The sequence below is a fragment of the Hypanus sabinus genome, chromosome 22, assembly GCF_030144855.1.
Source record: "Hypanus sabinus isolate sHypSab1 chromosome 22, sHypSab1.hap1, whole genome shotgun sequence".
Classification (NCBI taxonomy): Eukaryota; Metazoa; Chordata; class Chondrichthyes; order Myliobatiformes; family Dasyatidae; genus Hypanus; species Hypanus sabinus.
The window spans coordinates 23,068,803-23,092,142 of record NC_082727.1 but is presented as its reverse complement, the minus strand read 5'-3'; the positions used below and the strand labels follow the sequence as shown (position 1 = coordinate 23,092,142).

At 44.3% G+C, this 23,340-nt stretch overlaps 1 protein-coding gene across 2 annotated transcripts in view; it reads left to right on the top strand.

Moving 5' to 3' along the window:
* Nucleotides 1-23,340, top strand: part of LOC132379435 (hexokinase HKDC1-like) — a 139,577-nt gene that overhangs the window by 32,783 nt on the left and 83,454 nt on the right. Inside the window, exons 8-12 of one of the 2 annotated variants that reach the window (XM_059947295.1) lie at nt 5,653-5,748; nt 8,466-8,565; nt 8,656-8,839; nt 15,512-15,667; nt 22,447-22,680. In XM_059947295.1, the coding sequence (XP_059803278.1) occupies nt 5,653-5,748; nt 8,466-8,565; nt 8,656-8,839; nt 15,512-15,667; nt 22,447-22,680 (770 nt within the window). Of the gene's footprint in view, nt 1-5,652; nt 5,749-8,465; nt 8,566-8,655; nt 8,840-15,511; nt 15,668-22,446; nt 22,681-23,340 lie in introns of those variants that run through there. The other variant, XM_059947296.1, reaches the window with a different exon arrangement.

The window sequence follows — 23,340 nt, the reverse complement described above, 5'->3', positions numbered from 1 at the left end:
GAAGTCTTGGTTGGACCACTCTTTGTCTAGAACCTCCCCTTGACCTTACCGCCATCGGTGACCCGAAAGTGCCAGATGGCTAAGCTCCAGACAGCATTGCCCCTGGGATCTCGGGAATTCTCAAGCCTCTCCACCATGACAAAGTGACGAGCACCAGAAGAGGTAGGCAGATGGACCAGGGTCCCCCGAGGCTATTCCCCTTTCTGACAGGTATATCCCTTTGGATAGTGGGATGTCCTTGCGGAGGGTAGCAGCAGCACCGTGACAGACTTGGAGGTTCACCAGGGAAGTGTGGAGTCAGGCAAAGTGACAGAGATTGGAGATTCAACAGTAGGGGTACAGATAGGCATGTCTGTGGCCCCAAGTGAGCCTCAGAATCCCCTTAACCACTCTGAGGGCAGAGGGTGATCAGCCAGATGTCACGGTCATTAGCACCAATGATACAGGCATGAAGTGAAATGAATTCCTTCAAATTAGATTTGACAATAACTTAAAAAGCAGGACCAGGGTTGTAATATCAGGACTACTACCCATGAAGCGTGCTAGTGTGGTGAGAAATAGGAAGATAGTGCTGTTCAAAATGTGCTAAGGAACTGGTACAGAGCAAAGGGCTTCAGATTTATGGATCATTGGACTCTCTTCCACGGCAGCTGGGACCTACTTAAGAGGGTAGGAGGTGCCTGAACTGGAGGGGAACTAATATCCTCACTGTGAAGTTCACAAGTGCTACTCAGAAAAGTTTAAACTAGAGTGGCAGTGGATGGGAAAAGAAGGAGCAGGGCAGCAAGTGGAAGGGTTGAGGAGAAGATGGGCGTTAAGACAAGAATGATGCGTTGTATGTTGGCAGGACAAACCAAGGTAGGACTTGCACAGTGAACCATCGAGACCTGAGGAGTGCTGTACAGCAGAGGGATCTGGGAATTCAGATTCATAGTTCCTTGAAAGTGATGTCACAGGCAGATAGGATCATAAAGAGACACTTTGGCATATTGGACTTCATACATCATTGTATTGAGTGCCAGAGTTGAGATGTTATGTTGAAGTTGTATAAAGGGTGGGAGGTTCAAGGGGGATATTAGAGGAAGGCTTTTCACTCAGAGAGTGGTTGGTGCGTGGAATGCACTGCCTGAGTCAGTGGTGGAGGCAGATACACTAGTGAAGTTTAAGAGACTACTAGACAGGTATATGGAGGAATTTAAGGTGGGGTGGGTTATATGGGAGGCAGGGTTTGAGGGTCGGCACAACATTGTGGGCCGAAGGGCCTGTAATGAGCTGTACTATTCTATGTTCTATAAGTTCATGAGGCCTAATTTGGAGTATAGTGTGCAGTTCTTTCCTATAAATTGACGGTGCGGTTCCTGACATTCCGCAGACAAACACATGCAGGCTCTCCAGCTTGTCATTCTACCAATCAAACACTGGAGGGCAGCATTGATGGGAGATGCCAGCCCCCAACAGAGCAAGGGTGCCATGCTACCCCACCTCCAGTGACTCCTGTCCTGTCATGCAGCCCACAGCTTGGGGCCTCGTCCTCGCTACAACCGAGGCCACGCAGCTCCCCTGCGCCAACAAACAAGGGAGACAGGCCGGCGACATCTTACATTATCAACTTCCAACAGGGTCTTGTGCTCAAAAGAGAAACATCCAGGGCAATTACCTGCCATGAGACTGCACTCTACCTTCGCGCACCTTCTCCAATGCCTTCCTGTAGCAGGCAACAACCAAATCAGTTCCTCCAGCTCCACCAATGAGCAGCTCAGTGGGGTAGACTTGCAGATTCCAAAGTTCTTGAAGTCCAGCATTGTCTTGCGATCGTAAAAAAGATATTAAAAAAAGACAAACGCACCTTTGGTTGGCCCCCGAGAGGCCACTGCGTCCGGGCATGCCATCACTTAACAGGCAGTGGGTATTTAAGAGCAGGTTGGATAAGTACATATATGGAAGGGGTAAAGAGGGCTGTGGTTCAGAATTAGGTCAATGGGACTAGCAGAATAATAGCTTGGCATGGACTAAATGGGCTGAAGGGCCTGTTTCTGTGCTGTCGTACTCTATGACTCTATGACATTATTCAGCTGTACTTTTTCAAATTTCCCACAGCTGCTCCGCTCGTCCTGCTGGTTTGGGAGGTCTTTCCAGACTCTCCTCAAAACTAAGAAAGTTTATCCCTGGCAACATCCTGGTGAATCCCCTCTGCTCCACCTGTAACTTTGTCACTGAGGAGCCCAGAGCTGAGCATTGTACTCCAGTTGAGTTCCAACCAAAGTTCCATAAAGTTGGAGCAGAACCTTCCTGTTTTTGCATTCTGTGTACTGACTGGTGAATTCCAGCACCCCGTTCACCTTCCTAACCACTTTGTTTACTGGTGCTGCCACCTTCAAGGACCTCTGGAGTTCTACTCCAATGTCCCTCTGGTCATCTATTCTCCCTAAGGCCATACCATTCGCCGAGTGTGTCCCAGAAATACGTCAGCTCACATAAATCTGGATTGAATCCACCTGCCAGTTATCAGCCATTTCACCAGAACACCACTATCATGATGTAGCCTAAGACTACCCTCCGTATTTTCTATATGAACTTCCAGATTTCACTGAACTTAATGACCATCTCAATCCAAACCATTCATGTTTACCACCAACACCAAGGGTCTCCGCAGTGATCCCGGAGGAATGCCACAGGTAGCAGCGATGCAGTTTAGGAGGACTAATAAAGTAGGGAACACACATGAATGGTCAGGCCTTTAGGGATATTTGTAAACATGTACAAGTCCAAGGATCTGTCAGGATTTCAGTACAGGTAGTAAAGTGTCGAAGAAGACATACACAATACCGAGCATCATTAGTCTGGACACAGAATTTAAAGCAAGGTGATTATAATACAACTTTATAGAATGTTAGGTCACAGCTAGAATGCAGTGTGCCATTCTAGTTTTACATATATACTTATTTATTGAGATGCACTGCAGAATATGCCCTTCGAGCAACCCGCCTATTTAACCCTAGCCCAGTGGGAGACAGTTGCCCCCTCTGTAGAAAGGATATGATTGCAATGGCAAGGGTGCAGAGGAGAAGTCACCAGGATGTTGCTTGGCGTGACGTATCGTGGGTACGAGGAGAGACTTGAGTAGGCTGCTTTTTTTTTCCCTTGGAGCAGAACAGGCTGAGGGGACCCTGACGGAGGTATGTAAGATTATGATGGTCGTAGATAAGGCACAGCAAGAAACTTTTTCCCATGGGTGAGATGACTAAAACTAGCAGGTAACTGGAGTAAAAGCTAGGAGGTGTAGAGGGGATAAAAGAAAGAATTTTCTCCCCCAGAGGTGATTGGAATCTGAAACTTTTCTTTTATTATTTAGAGATAGAGGGAGGAGCAGGCACTTCTGGCCCAATGAGCCACACAACCCAGGCTTCATAACATTTACAACAAATAACATAGGCCAAGCTGCGTTAATTATTTAGGTACAGTGTAGAACAGGCCCTTCTGGCCCAATTAACCTTTTACTGCCCGGCAGTTCACCTATTTAACCGTAGCCTAATCACAGGATAATTTACAATGAGAAAACCAGAGCACCCAGAGGAAGCCCACACGCTTATGGGAGGGATGTACAAACTTCTTGCGTGTGGAGTCAGAACTGAAGACTGAATTCTGATGCCCCGATCGCTTATAGTATTGCACTAGCCACTGTGCTATTATGGCGCCAATGTTGCCTGAGTGGGTGGTGGTGGTGGAGGCAGGCACAACATTTAAGAAGCATCTGGACAAGCATTTGAATTGCAGAGTATAGATTCATAGAAAAGGACAGCAGAGAAACAGGCCCTTCAGCCCATCTAGCCTGCGCCAAAACATTTAAGCTACCCACTCCCATTGACCTGCACCTGGACCATAGCCCTCTATACCCCTCCCATCCATGCGCCTGTCCAAACTTCTATTAAACGTTGAAATTGAGCTCGTATGCACCACTTGCGCCGGCAGCTCATTCCACACTCTCGTGACCCGCTGACTGAAGACATTTTCCCTTGTGTTCTTCTTAAACTTTTCACCTTTCACCTTTAACCTGTGACCTCTGTTTGTAGTCCCATCCAACCTTGTAAATTTTCTCTGTACTCTTCCAACCTTATTTACATCTTTCCTGCAAATACATGACCAAAGTTGCATACAATACTTCAAATCATGCCTCACTAATGTCCAGTAACATCCCATCTCCTGTATTCAATACCTTGATTTATGAAGGCCAACGTGCCAAAAGCTTTCTTTAAGGCCCTGTGACGTCACTTCCAATGAATTATGGACCTGTATTCCCAGATCCCTTTGTCCTGCCGTTCACTGTGTAAGACCTGCCCTGGTTGGTCCTACTGAGGTGCAACACCTCGCCCTTGTCCAGGTTAAATTCCATCTGCCACTTTTCAGCCCATTTTTCCAGCTGCTCCAGATCCAGCACCAAGCCATGACAGCCTTCCCTGCTGTGCACTACACCCCCAATCTTGGTGTCATCTGCAAACTTGCTGATCCTGTTAACCATATTATCATCCAGATCATTGATATAGATGACAAACAACAATGGACCCAGTACCGATCCCTGCAACACTCCACTAGTCACAGCCCTCCAGTTAGAGAGGCAACCATCTACTACCACTCTCTGGCTTCTCCCACAAACCTAATGTCTAGTCCAATTTACTACCTCATCTTGAATGCTCAGCGGCTGAAAATTCTTGACCAACCTCTCATGTGGGACCTTGTCAAATGCCTTGCTAAAGTTCATGTAGATAACATCCTCTGCCCTGCCGTCATCAACTTTCCTGGTAACTTCCTTGAAAAACTCTATAAGATTGGTTAGACATGGCCTACCACACACAAGATTATGGAGACTGTCCTTAATCAGTCCCTGTCTATCCAAATACTCATATATCCTGTCCCTTAGAATACCTTCCAATAACTTGCCCATTACTGATGTCAGGCTCACTGGCCTATAATTTCCTGATTTATTTTTAAAGCCTTTCTTAAACAGTGGAACAACATTGGCTATCCTCTAATCCAGTGGTCCCCAACCACTGGGCCGCAAAGCATGTGCTACTGGGCCGCGAGGAAACAATATGATTTGGTGCTATGAAGAGATATGAATGGATTATTTTTCAGAACCATTCACTTCCTGTGTTCGTTCATGGGTGGAACTAGAAGCACATCATAATTAAGATTTCTTGAGATTTTGTCTCCGTTAAGGCCTGGCTATGGAGAGGATCACACCTCTTGCATTTGTACAATTCTGTTAATTCACTGGAAGGTTGACAAGCTGCTCCATTGTGCAATAACAATGCAAACCTCAGAGACTGACTGTTTCAGTAAGGCATGACAGAGAGTGAAAGATCCCTGAGAAAAGGAATCGTAAGCTCCTGAATGTAATTGGAAGACTGTGATTTCTTTCTTGCCAAGGATCTCTCCGGGTATGTTCTCTGCATGACGTGCTTCTTCCTCTGGGGGTCAGGACAAGCAGGGTCACTGATTTACAGAGTGCTCAAAGGTGTTCTGTCCGTGAGGGCAACAGGTGAGGAATAAGAAGCTGGTTCATCTTTATTCTTAAATCTAGACTGAATGAGAGGCTGATGAAAAGTTTTATATTCTGTGTAAATAATTCACATGTTGCTAAATTTTTTGTTGCAGGGTTTTCTCATTTCGTGGGGTAAGGGATACAAGATCAGCGGAAGCAAAGGAGCAAATGTCATCTCTCTGTTACGCAAAGGAATTGAGCAGCAAGGGGTGAATTTAATTTTGCATTATCTGTTTTCTCTTGAATTCTATGACCATCAGTGGGAGAGTTGGTGTGCCTGGTTATGATGTTGGGACTAGGTTCCTGAAAGTAGCGTTTTGACCTTCTTGAAGGATTAGTTTATCTGTATTAAGTGGGGGTGGTATCATTAAAATTAGTCTGTGTTAAAACAAAGGAGTGTAAGATCTTATATTGAGAAATTTTGGATAATGAAAACAGTCCTGGGTAAAGTCTAAACACAGGAGAGTCTGTAAATGTTGGAAATCCAGAGCAATATACAGAAAATGCTGAAGGAACTCAACAGGTCAGGCAATGTTTATGGAAATGAATGAACAGTCAACATTTCAGGCTGAAACCCTTTATCACCAGGTAAAGCCTTCAGTCAGTGGCAATCAGATAGTCTCTTCAATCACAGCCAAACTACCTTCTGTAGAACATTAAACCTGTGGAATTTGTACTTTGAATTTGGACATTGTATCGAGTTCAGACAGTTGGAATGAAAATCAACCAGGTGCTTAAGCATAATTCATTCTGTCTGAAGGTTTACCTGATGTCCACCATTGAGACCATAAGATATAGGAGCAGAATTAGTTCATTTTGTCCATCGAATCTGCTCTGACATTTCATCATGGCTGATCGAATTTTCCTCTCAGCACCGGTCTCCTGCCTTCTCCCCATATCCCTTCATGCCCTGACCAATCAATAATCTATCAATTTCTGCCTTAAATATCCATAAAGACTCAGCTTCCACAGCCGAGATTCTCACAGATTCACCACTCTCTGGCAAAAGAAATTCCTCCTCATCTCTGTTCTAAAAGGATGCCTCTCTATTCTGAGACTGTGTCCTCTGGTCTGGACTCTCCCACCATAGGAAGCATCCTTTCCACATTCAATCTATCAAGACACCTCACCATCTGATAGGTTTGAATGAGCTCACCCCTCATTCTTCTGAATTCTAGTGAATACAGGCCCAGAACCATCAAATGCTCTTCATATGACAAGCTGTTCAAACTTAGAATCATTTTCATGAACTTCCTTTGAACACTTTCAACATATCCTTTCTAAGATCAAAGGGCCCAAAACTCCAAGTGAGGCCTCACTACTGCTTTATGAAGTTTCAACATTACATCCTTGCTTTTATATTCTAGTGCTCTTGAAATAAATGCTAATATTGCAAGTCAACCAGCAAATTAATCTTTAGGGCATCCTGCACAAGGACACCCAAGTCTCTTTGCACCTCAGTTTTTTGTATTTTCTCTCCATTTAGAAAATGGTCAACCCTTTCATATCTTCTACCAAAGTGCATTTCCATACACTTCCTGACACTGTAGTTGGAGCTTCAGGAGTAATTCTGAAAACCCAGGATAGATACATCCAAAGGATGAAGAGGTATTTTATAAAGGGACTATGAGGCAACTGTGGCTGACAAGGGAAGTCAAAGACAGCATAAAAGCAAAGGAGAGGGTGTGTAATGTAGAAAAAATAGTGGAAAGTTAGAGGATTGGGAAGCTTTTATAAACCAACAGAAGGCACAAAAAGCCATAAGGAGTGAAAAGATGAAGTATGAGGGTAAACTCACCAATAATATAAAAGGGGATACCAAAAGTTTTTTTTCAGATATTTAAAGAATAATAGAGGGGTGTGAGTGGATATCAGACAGCTGGAGAGGTAGTAATTGGGGACTAGGTGATGGACAAGCTTAATAAGTATTTTGCATCAATCTTCACTGTGGAAGACACTAACAGTTTGCCAGAAATTAAGGGAAGAAGTGGGTGTAGTTGCTATCACCAAGGAGAAGGTGCTTGGGAAGCTGAAACATCTGGAGGTAGATAAGTCACTTGGAAGAAAGAAGTGGCTGAAGAGATTGTGGAGGCATCAGTAATGATCTTTCAGGGATCACTAGATCTTAGAATAGTTCTGGAGGACTAGAAAATTCCAAATGTCACTCCACTCTTTAAGATGGGAGGGAGGCAGAAGGAGGGAATTTGTAGCTTGACTTCAGTGGTTGGGAAGATCTTAGAGTCCATTATTAAGGACGAGGTTTTGAAGTACCTGGTGGCAGATGATAAAGTAGGTCTAAGTCAGTCGAATGGCCAATTTCTGCTCTCAAGTCTTATGTCTTCCACCCTCCAATCCTCTGTATGTTCATGTTCCCAGGTAAGAGCATCTTAGACATCTCTATTGTATTTGCTTCCACACCACCCCTGGCAGAACATTCCTGACACTCACCTCCCTCTATAAAAAAATACATCACTCTATACACCTCCTTTGAAATCTCTTCCTCAAGTCATGGTAAGCAAGGCCATTGAATATTTTTAAGGTTGAGATAGGCAGATCCGTGTACTGTTGCCAGCAGTAGGGAGGAAAACGGAGTTGAGTGTACAACTGATAAACCATGATGTTGAATGTTGGAACAGATCTGATGGGCTGCGTGGCACAATCCAGTATGAGTCAGCATTGGATCTCTGGCCTGAAATGTAGACTAAGAATTACAGTTGTCTACTGGGGCCATTATACATAACGTTATTCTATATTTAAGCTGCTCTGCAGCCACTCTGAGACAGTTGATAGGACAAGACACTATTTGTAACATTTTTAACACCAGTGTGTCTGATGAGCTTACAATCGCAATGGGGTAATTTACTAAAAAGGGGAATTAATTGCAATTCTGTTGCTTCATTGTGTATTTAATTCTATGATTTATCAGGACTTTGACGTGGATGTGCTGGCTTTGGTGAATGACACTGTGGGAACTCTGATGTCCGGAGGATTTGATGACCCGTACTGTGAAGTTGGTGTTGTCATTGGTAATAAGCAGAGTGCAATCCTTTTCTGTTTCTCAACATTCCATTCCTTTGCCAAAGAGAAATTCTGAATTGTTTTTTTGTTATGTCCAGGCACTGGAACTAATGCTTGTTACATGGAGGAAATGAGCAACATAGAATCGGTCGAGGGCAACATCGGACGCATGTGTATTAACACAGAGTGGGGAGCGTTCGGCGATGACGGCTCATTGAATGACATCAGGACTGAATTTGATTTGGAGCTGGATGCTAACTCTCTCAATCCGGGGAAACAATTGTAAGGTTTCTTTGTGCTTCGTTCTGATAACTATCTCATTAGAAATATTGCAGCCATTTCCCTCAGCAACAGGTTTGGATTCTGTTGTGGGGGTTGGGGATGACCTAGCAGAGGAAAGTCACAGCGGGCAGGTCTCTGGCACTGAGTCAGGCTCTGTGACTCAGAAGGGAAGAGGGAGAAGAGGCGAACTGTGTGATAGGGAGGTTGTTAGTGGAACAGGAAGGAGGTTCTGTGGATCAGAATGAGATTCTCAGATAATATTTTGCCTCCTGGGTATCTGGATCTGGAACATAGTCTGAGTCTTCAGCAGTCTTAAGAGGGAAGGTGAATGGCCAGAAGTCATGGTCCAGATAGGTACCAATGACATGGGTAGGATGAGTGATGAGGTTCTGCAAAGTGAGTTCAGGGCAGGGAGTTAGGTGCTGAGTTATAGAGCAGGACCTCCAAGGCGGTGATCAAAGGATTGGTACCCATGCCATGTGCTAGTGAGGCCAGAAATAGGAAGATTATACAGTTTAATGTGTGGATAAGGAGTTTGGTATACAGTAGGAGGACGAGCATCAGAGTTTTGGATCTCTGGGCTCTCTTCCAGGAGAGGTGGGATCTCTACAGAAGAGACAGTTTGCACTTGAACTGGAAGGGCCTAATAACCCTAGAAGGAAGGTTTGCTAGGGCTGCAGGGGCTGGGGGTAGGGTGGGTGGGCCTAAACTAGAGATCCAGGGGAGTGGGATCCAGAGCACAAGAGCAGATGTTGTTAAGACAAAGTCGGGAATCAAAAGTTTGAGCGTGCTGTGACTAATGTCCTGAGCTGCATATATTTCAATGCAGGAGGTTTTGTAGAAAAGGGGTATGAGCTCAGGGCATGGATCAACATATGGAATTATGATATCTTAGGCATTAGTGAGACCTGGTCGCAGGAAGGGCAGCTCTGGCAGCTCAATATTCCAGGGTTCTGTTGTTTTATATGCAACAGAGTGGGAGGGATTAAAGGGGGAGGGGTGTTGTTACTCGTCAGGGAAAATGTCACAGCGGTACTCCGTCAGAAAAGACTGTTGAATGTCTAATGAGGTGTTATGGCTGGAACTGACCAATAAGAAAGGTATGACCACATTAATGGGGTGATATTATAGACCACTCAACAATCCAAGGGAGTTCAAAGAACAATTTTGTAGAGAGATCGCAGACTGTTGCATACAGAAACAAGGTTGTGATAGTAGGTGATTTTAACTTCCCACATATTGACTGGGACTCACATACTGTAAAAGGTCTAGATGGGATAGAGTTTGTCAAGTGCGTTCAGGAAAGTTTCCTTAATCAGTAAGTAGAAGTCCCAACGAGAGAGTGTGTGATACTTGATCTGCTATTAGGGAATGAGACAGGGCAAGTGACAGAAGTTTGTGTACGGGACACCTTGCATTTACTGATCATGATGCCATTAGTTTCACAGTAACTAAGGAAAATGGTAAGTCTGGTATGTGGATTCTTTATTCTATTTTATTGAGCTACAGCGCAGGATAGGCCTTTCCGGCACTTCAAGCTACACCACATAGCAATCCCACGGATTTAATCCTGGCCTAATCACAGGAAAATTTGTAATGACCAATTAACCTACCAACTGGTACGTCTTTGGACTGTGGGAGGAAACCCACGTGGTCACAGGGAGAACGTGCAAACTCCCGACAGGCAGCAGCGGGTATCGAACCAGGGTCTCCTGTTCTGTAAGGCGCTGTACTAACCACTATGCTACTCTGCTGCCTGAAAATTGAAAAAAGATCAATTTTTATGGTAACAGAAAGGATCAGGCTGTGTTCTGGCAAAAGTGTAGTTTGAGAGTGTTTTCAGAAGTGAAAGTTTGAGAGTATAATGCTTGTATGTGCCTGTCAGAATAACAGGTAAAGATAACAGACTTAAGGAACCTTAGTTTTCTTGAGATATTGAGGCCCTAGTTGAGGAAAAGAAAAGGAGGTGCATAGCAAGTATAGATAGGTAGGAACAAATGAGGTGCTCATGGAGTAAAAGAAATGCAAGAAAACACTTAAGAAAGAAATCAGGAGGGCTAAAAGAAAGCTTGAGGTTGCTCTAGCAGAAAAGGTGAAGGAGAATCCTAAGGGATTCTACAGGTATGTTAGGAGCAAAAGTATTGCAAGAGACAAAATTGGTCCTCTGGAAGATCAGAATGGTAATCTATGAGTGGAGCCAAAAGAGATGGGGAAATCTTAAATGGGGGAAATCTTCTTTTTACTCAGAAGACAGACATAGAGTCTATAGAAGTGAGACAAACCCAACAGTGAAGCCATGGACCCGTACAGATTACAGAGGAGGAGATGTTTGCTGTCTTAGGGCAAAATAGTGATGATAAATCCCCCAAGCCTGACAAGTTATTCCTTTGGACCCTGACAAGTTTCTGCATGGAGAATGGTCAAGAAGGTTCACTCAGTGAGAATTCAAGATCAGGTAGAAAATTGGATTATGCATTGGTTCTATGGGAGAAGCCAGAGAGTGGTAGTAGATGGTTGCCTCTCTGACTGGAGGCCTGTGACTAGTGGAGTGCTGCAGGGATTGGTGCTGTGCCCATTGTTAACACACACAAAATGCTGGAGGAACTCAGCATGCCAAGCAGCGTCTATGGAAAAGAGTGTAGTTGATGTTTTGGGCTGAAACCCTTCAGCAGGACTGGAGAAAAAAAGCTGAGGAGTAGACTTAAAAGGTGGAGGGAGGGGAGATAGGGACAACCAGGAGATGGGTGAAACCTGGAGGGGGAGGGATGAAGTAAAGAGCTGAGAACTTGATTGGTTATATGAAATGAGAGAGGACCCTGGATGGTAGTGAGGGAGGAGGTGTAGGGTAGGTATAGCACTTGTTCTGCTTTCCCTACACCTCCTCCCTCACTACCATCCTCTAAGCAGTCCTTCCAGGTGAGGTGACACTTCACCTGTGAGTCTGCTGGGGTCACCTACTGTATTTGGTTCTCCATTTCCCATCCCTTTTTCCCTCTCTCACCTTATCTCACAGGAAAAATGTAAATAAGGTTGAAAGAGTACAGAGAAAATTTACAAGAATGTTGCTGGTTCTGAAGGATCTGAGTTATAAGGAAAGATTGAATAGGTTAGGACTTTATTCCTTGGAATGCAGCAGATTGAGGGGAGATTTGATACAAATTTATGAGGGGTATATGTAGGATAAATGCCAGCAGGCTTTTCCCCTTGAGATCAGGTGGGACTACATCTAGAGGTCATGAGTTAAGGGTGAAAGGTGAAAAGTTTAAGGGGAACATGAGGGGAATCTTCTTCACTCTAAGGGTCTTGAGCATGTGGAACAAGCTGCTAGTGCAGGTGGTGAATGCAAGCTCAATTTCAATGGTGAAAAGAAGTTTGGATAGGTACATGGATGATAGAGGCATGGAGGGCTACGGTCCGGGCGCAGGCCGATGGAAGTGGGCAGTTTAAATGGTTTGGAGAAGACTAGATGGGCTGAAGGGCCTGTTTCTGTGCTGTACTTTTCTATGGCTCGGTAGTTTTCTGCAGCTCCAAAACTGATCTGGTGGATCACAACTTATTTGTGGTCTTTCCCCAGAAACTGTAGGTGAGCCCTGACCTAAGCTAGACAAGTTAATCCCTTGAGGGCAATAAGGCCATGGGTTATCGACGGGTCCAGAGGTCAGGTGCGCATACATGCAATGCCTTGAAAAGGTATTCAGCCCCCCCACAGCTACTTTCACATGTTACTGCCTCATTTAAGATAGATTGAAGTAGGATTATCTGAGCTAATCTACAAAACATTGTGCATCATGTCAAATCTAAAGAGATATTCCAAAACCTGTCAACAATTCACTAAAAATTAAAAAACAACATTATGAGGCTGAAAGAGTATTCCTCTTCTTTGATATTAACGCACTAACTTTCCAAGCTTGCAATACCGTATATTACCAACTCACCCAATTTGTTAATGTAGAGAATTGGACAATAGCTGAATAAATCCACCTTCTCTCTGAAAGGTCCAACAGGATGGTAGATTTTCAAAAGACCAAGCAAGATAAAGACACAAGAGCATTCAAGGCAAGTCATGGAAATGATAATAGAAGCAGAAATCTGGGGAAGAGTAGAAGACCATCTTGAAGGCACTGAACATACCTCAGAGTTCAGTGCAGTCCATCAAGCAAAAGTAAAAAAATATGAAACCACAGCCATACTGCCTAGGTCAAACTGTCCCTCTAACCTTAGTACCCGGAGAAGAATGGCACGTGCAAGACAGGCTACTGTGACTCCAACAGTCACTCTGAGTGAGCTGCAGAATTCAGTGGCTGCAAATGGAGATGAAGGTCACAGTTCCACAATCTCTAAGGCCTTGCACAAAAAGCGTTTATGGCAAAGTGGCAAGGAAGAAGCCCTGGCTAAAAAAACAAAAGTATATCCTGCCCATAAATACTTTGCAAAGAATCACTTTGAAGATGTGGAAAAAGAGCCTGTTGTTGGATGAGACTAAAGTGGAACTTTTGGGCCTCAACATGAGCGATACGTTTAACGTAAATCTAATACTGTGCCTCAGCCAGGTAACACCATCCCTACTGTAAAATATGGTGTAGGTAGTATCAAGCTATGTGGATGCTTTTCAGCAGCAGGGACTGGAAATCTGGTCAGTATTGATGGAAAGATGAGTGCTGCTAATGCAGAGTGATTCTGGATAAAAACCTGCTAGCCTCTGCCAGAAAGCTTAAACTGGGGAAGAAGTTCCTCTTTCAGCAGGATAATGGCCCAAAGCACAATGCCAAAACAACCATGGAGCGGCTTCAAATGAAGAAAATTGATGTCCTTGAATGGCCCAGTTAGAGTCCTGACCTCTGACCTTAACCCAATCGAACAACTCTGAAAGAACCTCAAGATTATTGTCCACTGCGACTCCCCAACCAACCTGGCACAACTTGAGCAATTTTGCAAGGAAGAACAGACAAATCTTGCTCTGTCACATTGTGTTAAAGCCAATAGAGACTTGTCCAAAAAGACTACTGTCTGTAGTAGCTGTGAGAAGTGGTTCAACACATACTGAGCAAAGGAAGATGAATATATTAAGTGCTAACATCTCAATTTTTGTATTTTCAGTTCTTCATGCTTTACAGTTTTCTCTTTTTTTTGGGGGGGGGTGTTCTATTGTGCAAAAAGGAGCATGTGATTCACAAATAAAAATTCTCAATTAAATTGATCAGAGTCTCTAGTTGTAATACTCATTTATGTGATGTGACCAAAGGATTGTGAGCTGAATACTTTTACAAGGCACAACAAATTCCCAATTTAAGTAACAGATGCAAATACTGTGCAGCTCTCATAACTCGAGGTTTCTAAGTCCACTGACACGAGCTTGCTGGTCTGCTGCTGTTGTGCCAATTTCTATTGCAAGAGCAAAGACAGTTGATTCATGAGTGCCTTTCCATATACTGGTTAAAGGTTCTTCACCTTCTTCACATTGAATACCTACTAAAGATTAAAGAATAACTTTATTTGCCACACGCACATCGAAGCATGCAGTGAGATGCGACTGTTATGTCAATGACCAGCACAGCCCAAGGATTGTGTTGCGGGCAGCCCGAAGAGTTGCCATGCTCCGGCGCAGTGTGGGTAGCACAGTAGTGAAGTGGTTAATGCAATCACTTTGCAGTGCCAGTGACCGGCGCTTGGGGATCAAGTTCTGCCGCTGGCTGTAAGGAGCTCGTATGTTTTTCCCGTGACCCGTTTGTGTTTCCTGCGGGTGCTCCGGTTTCCTCGCACGTTCCAGCCACGTACAGGTTGGGGTTAGGAAGCCGCTACGTTGATGCTCAGCGACACTCTCAGGCTGCCCCCACCCCCAGCACAATGCTCACTGATTTGATCTGACGCAAACGATGCAGTTCACCCTGGGTTTCGATGTACACGTGACGAGTAAAGCTGATCTAATCTTTAGCTTGCCCACAACTCACTGACTCTCGTCCTAATCGCACACGCTTTGGAAGGTGGGAGGAAACCCACACGTTCGCGGGGACAGCGTGCAAACTCCTTACAGACAGCGTCAGGTACTGGCCCAAGATCAGTGATCGCTGGTCCTATAAAAGCGTTGCTCTAGCTACTGTGCCACCACTCAGCGTGCTGCAGTATGGGCCCAAACCTTAGTCATATCCACCAAGATATTCAAAGTTGTATCTGAAAAGGAGGCAAGCCTTCTCGGCCTTCTGTGCTGCGGCTTCTGAAACCCTTACGATAAGCGTCATCGGAGCTGGAAAACAGCAGCCAAATGAAAGCCTCCCGACTGCAAGGTGCCTTTGTGGCCTCATTCGGCCTTCGCTAGTATCATCATGTGCCAGTCACTCACAAGACCAGATCCCATGGATATGCACACAGCCAATTACAGTATGGTTAGCTAGCCTGTCCCTCACAGGCTGTTGCTGTGGGTCATTGTGCACATATCAGCTCTGCAGATCAATGCCTGAGTCCTCAGTCTGTATGTGTGAGCACGCTGAGTGGTTGATTCATCTCCCTGAAAGCAATCAGTTCTCAGATCCCCATTTTATCCATGACAAATAACTTGCTTTTCTCATTGGCACCTTGGATTGTATCTTATAAACTGATGAGAGGAGGGAAAAACTATTCAATAAAATGAATTTGGTATGAAACCTTCTTAAAACTTGATTTCTTCTGGCCTTTCAGGTTTGAGAAAATGATTTCTGCTATGTACCTGGGAGAACTGGTAAGACTCATCTTGGTCAGACTAACTAAGAGTCATACACTGTTCAGTGGGACGGCTTCAGCGAAGCTCCTCACCAAAGGATCGTTCGGCATCCAACATCTGACTGCAGTTGTGAAGTAAGAATCTGACGCTCGTATTCAGCAGATGGGAGAGGTGGAGAGGGGTCTGGGGGTGGGGGTGTTGGTTTGGGTGTTGAGGTGGGGTTGTAGCTTTGAAGATGTACAGAGGTCAGAGTTGTGAAGTTACTGGACCAGAAATCCAGCGGGCTGAACTAACTGTCTCAGGCCATGAATTCAAACGTTAACATAGCAGTGGGCACAATGTGAAATCCCCTCTGCATCCTGTCTAGCACTCACATCCTTCCAACAGCATGCTTACCAGGACCAAGGTTTTATAAATCTCTAAAATGTCTCCAGTGCCCTACTAGTGAATTGTAGATATACAATTGAAACACAGAAGCCTTAGACTTCCACTCCCAACCATCCCGCTGGCAAATTTACAGTCTCTGGAAAATAAAAATAAAAGCTTTAGAGCAAGATTGCTGCACCAGAGGGACATCAGGGACTGCTGTGTACTTTGCTTCATGGAAGAACGACTATTCCCTGTCATTTCACACGCAGTGCAATGGCTTCACCATTTTCCACACAGGCAGGGCAGCTCACTCTTTTAAAGGCAGAGGAAATGGAGTATGCTTTATGACTAACTCATGTGGTGCACAAATGTCTCCATTCTCTCAGTCCTGCTCAGCCAACCTGGAACATCTCATAGTCAAATGATGTCCGTTTTAACTGCCGAGAGTTTTCCGTCATTATCTTGGTGGCAGGGTACGGTCCACCTCAGGCCAACGTCAGGCAGGCACTGGACAAGCTGAGCAATGCAATGAGTGGCCATGAAACTGTGTTTTCTGACTCCTTCCCTATCACTGCAGGAAATTTCAACCAGCCCAGCTTGAAGTCTCTGAGCAACTACTACCAACGTACCTGTGGAACCAGAGGCGTCAACACACTTGACCACTGTTATAATGCCATCAAGAATGCTTACAATGCCAACTCATACTCACACTTTAGAAAGTCAATAGACAATAGACAATAGGTGCAGAAGTAGACCATTCGGCCCCTCGAGTCTGCACCGCCATTCTGAGATCATGGCTGATCATTCACTATCAATACCCAGTCCCTGCCTTGTCCCCATATCCCTTGATTCCCCTATCCATCAGATATCTATCTAGCTCCTTCTTGAAAGCATCCAGAGAATTGGCCTCCACCGTCTTCCGAGGTAGTGCATTCCACACCTGCACAACTCTCTGGGAGAAGAAGCTCTTCCTCAACTCTGTTTTAAATAACTGACCTCTTATTCTCAAAGTCCAATTGACTGGCTGTGCTTCCTGTAGAGGAAGCCACATCAGGAGCATCAAACACAGTGTATGACTCCAATAGACTCACAGGTGAAGTGTCACCTCACCTGGAAGAATTGTTTGGAGCCCTGAATGGTAGTGAGGGAGGAGGTGTGGGCAGGTGTAGCACTTGTTCCACTTGCAAGGGTAAGTGTCAGGAGGGATATCGGTGGGGAGGAACAGATGGACAAGGGAGTCGCACAGGGAGCGATTCCTGTGGAAAGCAGAAAGTTGGGGGGGGGAGGGAGTGCTTGGTGGTAGGTTCCTTTCGGAAGTGGTGGAAGTTACGGAGAATTATGTGCTGGACACGGAGGCTGGTGGTGTGGTAGGTGATATATGGTTTTGTTATATATTGTAATAGCCTCCGCAGCAAAACAACAAATCTCGCAACACGTGCCAGTGACATTAAACCTGATTCTGATTCTAATTCAATATCTTGCATGACTTACACGTGCTTCAACTGTCAATGATCTACAGACTTGTGCTCTAAGGTCCCTCTGGAGTCATCAAGCCCAAATATCTATGCGCTTTAAGCTGATTAACTGAGCTGTTCCAATTTGCCTGTGTTTTGCCCAAATGTCTCCGAACCTTTCCTATCCATAGTACTGTCCAAAAGCCTTGATAAAAGTGGATAATTGTATCCACTTCTCCTGGCAACTCATTCCATATATCTTTAACTCTTTCTCCTCCCTCCTTAAACCTATGTGCACTGGTTTTGGGTTCCTCGTGATTTTATAAACAAGATGGGTGACCACCAGGAGAGGTAAGGGGGTTAAGAAATCAGTGCAGGGTTCCCTTATGGCCATTCCCCTCTGCAACAAGTATACCCCTGTGGATACCGCTAGGGAGGATGACCCGTCAGATCACGGCAGCAGCAGCCACACTGGTGGCACTGTAGCCAAATCTAAGCCTTGACAGGGAAGGATAAAATCAGGCAGTGTGGTATTATAGGGGACCCGATTGTTAGGTGGACAAAAAGGAGATTCTGTGGCTACAGAAAAGACACCAGGATGGTGTGTTACCTCCCAGGTGCTGGAGTCCATGATGTATCAGAGCGGCTGCAGGATATTCTCAAGAGGGAGGGGGAGCAGCTAGAGGTCATGGTGCATATCAGCATCAAAGACATAGGCAGAAAAGGGGAAGAGGTCCCACACAGTGAGTATATAGAGTTAGGAAAGAGGCTGAAGAGAAGGGCCTCCAAGGTTATAATCTCTGGATTACTCCTGATGCCAAGGGCTAATGCCGATAGGAATGAGGTGATAATGCAGATGACTGAGTGGCTGGGGAGATGGTGCAGGGGACAGGGTTTCAAGTTCTTGGATCATTGGAACCTTTTCTGGGGAAGGGGCGACCTGTACAAGAGGGACGATTTGCCCCTGAACTGGAGGGGAACCAATACCCTGGCCTGGGGGGTTGCTGATGCTACTCGGGAGAGTTTAAACTAGTTTTGCAGGGGGCTGGGAACCAGAACCCCAGATTATATAGGGAAGGATCAGACCAGAAGGTAGTTGTCAGGGAAAGTGTTGAAAGGCAAAATTGAAATGACAGGTATGATGTGTTGAATAGTTTGGAGTGTTTATAGTTTAATTCTAAGATTATTATGGGTAGGAGTAATGAGCTTAGAGAAAGGAACTACAATGTTGGAGCCATTACTGAAACTTGGTCAAAAGAGGGGCAGGAATGGGTGATTAATGTACCAAGTATTTGAAGTTTTAGAAAAGATAGAGAAGGAGGTAAATGAGGGGATGGAGTTACACTACCAATCAGGGACAATATCACAGATGCACTCAGGGGAGACATAATGGAGGGGTCAGACACTGAGTCCATTTGGGTAGAACTCAGGAATAGGGAGGGTGCAATCACACTGATGGGATGGGATTGTACTGCAGACCCCTTTATAGTCACCGGGAGAGGAACAGATATGCAATCAGATTAAGGAAATGTTGTTGTCATGGGGAATTCAAACTTCCCTAATATAAACTTGGACCTTCTTTGTGTAAAAGGTTCAGATGGGGTAGAATTTGTTAAGTATATCCAGGAAGGTTTCTTAAATCAATATGTGGATGGTCTAATGAGAGGAGGGGCGGTACTGGATCTGGTGATGGGTAAGGAGGCTGGCCAGGTGACTGACCTTTCAGAGGGTGAACAGTTAGGGAACGGTTACAACAACTCCTTAACTTTCAGAATAACTATAGATAAAGATAGGTATGCTCCTTGAGGGAGAGTTTTAAATTGGAGCAGAGCAAATTATGAGGGCATTCAGCAGGAACTAAGAAGTTGGGAACACCTTTTCTCTGGCAAGTCCACATCAGACACGTGGAGAGTGTTTAAAGATCAATTGCACAGAGTACAGGAAAGGTATGTTCCTGTTAGAAGAAAAGACAGGGATGGAAAGATAAGAGAACCTTGGATGTCCAAAGAGGTGATGAATTTAGTCAAGAAGAAAAAGGAAAAGTAGGTAAAGCTTCAGAAGTCAGGATCAAACGGAACACATGAAGAATATAAAGAAGCCAGAAAGGAACTAAAGAAGAGGATTAGGAAAGCCAGGAGGGACCGTGAAAAGTTCTTAGCAGGTAGAATTAAGGTGAATCTCAAGGCATTTTATACATACATCAAGAGTAAAAGGATAACTAGGGAGAGGGTGTGACCACTCAAGGATGAAGGGGGGAGCATTTGCATTGATGCAGAGAATGTGAGCGAGGTACATAATGTGTATTTTGCTTCTGTGTTTACCAAGGAAAAGAATATGGAGGACCAGGAGATCAGTGCTGAATGTGTGAATACGTAAAGGCGTTTAGAGGTCAAGGAAGAGGAAGAGTTGGGCCTTCTAGTATTATTGTGAATAAGCCCCCAGAGCCTGATGGGATTTACTCCAGGTTATTGAAGGAGACAAGAGACAAGATTGCTGGACCCTTGACCAGTATCTTTGTGTCTTCTCCAGTCACAGATGAGGTCCTGGAGGACTGGCCTGTGGCTAATGTTGTATCTCTATTTAAGAAAGGAACAAGGGAAAATGCTGGGAACTACAGACTGGTGAGTCTCACATCAGTTGTAGGGAAATTCCTGTAGAAGATTGTTCAGGATAGGATTATATGAGCATTGGCATAATTAGGGAGAGATAGCATGGCTTTGTGCTTGACTTACCAACTTGACTGAGTTTTTTGACAAGGTGACAAGAGAGATTGGTAAGGGTAGGACAGTGGATGTTGTCTACATGGCTTTTAGTAAGGCGTTTGACAAAGTCCCTCAGGGGAGGTTAATCCAGAAGGTTAAGATGCATGGAATCCATGGCCCACTGGCTGTTTGGATTTAGAGCTGGTTTGTGCATAAAAGACATAGTGGTTCAAGGGACTTATTTGAGCTGGAGGTCTGTAGTTAGTGGAGTTCCACAGGGATATCTGCTGGGAGCTCTGCTATATAAATGACCTGGAAGAAAATGTAGATGGTTGGGGTTAGTAAATTTGTAGGTGTTACGAAGATTGGTAGAGTTGTGGATAGTGTAGAAGACTAGCAAGGGATACAGCATGATATAGTCCAGTTGCAGATATGGGCTGAGAAATGGCAGATGAAGTTTAACCCAGATAAATGTGAGATGTTGCACTGCAGTAGGGCAAGTGCAAGGAGAAAGTACGCTGTTAAGGGCAAGGTCCTTAACAGTGTTGCTGAGCAGAGAGATCTTGGGATCCAAGTTTATAGCCCCTTGAAAGTGGCTGTACAGGTCATAAGGTGATTAAGAGAGCTTATGAAATGCGTGCTTTTATTAATCGAGACATTGAGTCAAAAGTCAGGAGTTTACAATACAACTTCATAAACATTCTGGTTCGGCCACATCCGGAATATTGCGTACAGTTCTGGTCACCCCACCATAGGAAGGATTTTGAGGTTTTAGAGAGGGTTCAGAGAGGTTTACCAGGATGCTGCCTGGTTTAGAGGGGATGTGCTATCACAAGAGGCTAGATAAACTTGGGTTGTTTTCTCTGGAGTGTCGGATGCTGAGGGGAGATCTGGTAGAGGTTTACAAGACTATGAGAGACATAGAGTGGACAGAGAGTATCTGATTCCCAAGCATTGAAGCACAGAGGGAGTAGGTTCAAGGGGGATATGAGGGGTAAGTTTTTTTATTTGGAGTTGTGGATATCTGGAATGCACTACCCGGTATGCTGGTAGAGGCATTAGAGGTTTTTAAGACATGTTTGGGTAGGCACATGGATGTAAGGAAGATGGAGGGATATGGACATGGTGTAGGTAAGAGGGATTAATGTTGGGTGTTTTTGATTTGCTTTTTAGCTGGTTCAACACAACAATATGGGCTGAATGGCCTATTCCTGTGCTGTACTGTTCTATGTACAGCCCCCTTCACTCCAAGGAAAGTAGTCCCAGCCTATCTAGTCTCTCTTTATAACTCATGTTATCCCGTCCTGGCAACATCTTTGTAACTCCTTTCTGTGTTCTCTGGCTTAATCACATTCTTCCTATAACACTGAAAAATGCAACGTAAAAGGCAGAATGGCCTATCCATCCAATTTGTCAAGAACCCCCTCCCTCATCTGTGGCACGGTTTGGGGTTGCCTCATTGGTCTCCTCTGCCACCTCACAACCCATAGAGTAGGAGTGGAAACAAGTTACGCCCAACTCTGAAGCAGGAGCTGTAAAATGTATAGCAGCTCTGGTATCCCCACCTACAGGTTCTCCTGAACCTCAACATCTTCTTGACTTGGAAATCCATTACCATTCCTTCTTCATCTCTGAATCCTGGAAATCAACAGTACTGGGAAGTGCCGTGACTGTTCAAGAATATGAGGAGGGTCTTATAGTCACTTAGGGATGAATAAAAGTTGCTGACATTTTTAGTGAAGTCCATATGCATAAATAAAGAAAGGGATTGGTTTTGAAGTGCCCTAGTAAGCCACTCAGTTGTGTAAGCAACTTTTGAATGCCCATCACCTTGGGGCAAGAGAGATGGAAAAGCATTCCAGCCTTCTTATAGTGGTCACTAGAACTCAGTCTCTTGATGAAGAGACTTTTAATATTGTACAGCCTGAAGGGAGAGACCAGGTGTTATGGAGCATAGAGAAGAAAGTTGTCACTGCCCACGCCAAGCCTGCAAGGAGCTGCTGAAGGCTATAGTATATTTACAGTAACCAAGGATTTGTGATGGGTCTGGCTCTGCTATGAGATGCACACTCATGGAAATATCTGTACTCTCACCTTTTGGAGCATTTAGAAGGAAAAAATTTTGAGTGTCATTGCTGTGCAATGTGGAAAAAAATTAATGAACCATATTTGTGCATGGAGCGTACACCTACATAATCCGTTTTATCTATTTCGACTGTATCCATACAACATGAATGAGCAAGTACAAACTTCAACTATGGGCTAACTGGGCAAGTAGGCAAAACTGACTATCCTGGAGTTTGTTTCATGCTTAAATGTAGTTCATACTGTTACACAACAAACAGCACCAGAGGATGTGACCCTTCTTATTTTTGTGTTGTCTTTTAGCTCTAATTCTGGGATGGAGAACTCTATGCAGATACTGATGGACCTGGATCTTCAGCCTTCTGAAGCAAACTGCAAGGCTTTGCAACACATCTGTTTCATTGTAATGTCTCGTTCAATCAGTCTTTGTGCAGCCGCACTGGCTACCATTTTGATACATTTGAAAAACACTAGGAAGATAAAACGACTCAGAACGACTGTTGGAATTGATGGGACAGTGTACAGAACTGTTCCACAGTAAGTTGACTTCAGATTTTGTGTATCATTTCCATATATCTTCCAAGTAAGTTATTTTTCCCATATCAATGAGGCTTTTGAAGGTGGTGACTCTATGGCATGTGGTACCTCTCCTTCAGGAATAGCTACTATTGCTAGTGCATTGTTCCTTGACCTGGGTACCATTATAATTTATAACTCTAGAAACTAGTTGAAAAAAACACTGGAGTTGGGTGGCGGGTGGGGGGGGGGGTGCTCGGATATGTGTCTACTTAGCTTTACTTTCATTTTTCTTTAGTAAGGAGCTCAGATGTGACGTGGCATAATAACGTATGCCATTCACATACTTCTTACATATAATGAATTATGTAAGTAAAAAATGCTTAATAAAACAGTATATTCAATATATTACTTAAATATTAAATACACTACACTCCTCCCTGTTTAGATATAAACTCCAACTCAATATAGAATGCATGTAAACTCAAATATGTAAAGTATTGCATAGTCAATTTTAAATTGTCCCATTCAGTTGTCTCAGCCAATCACAGCCCCACAATACTGGCCGTTCTGTTTTTAACATGTATAAGCCCAATGTAACTTGTCGGTTGTTGCTTCACTGTTTGCGAATGCCGTTCCCACAGGAGTTATCCTTTCTCTAATATAAGTTCTTAGTTGGAT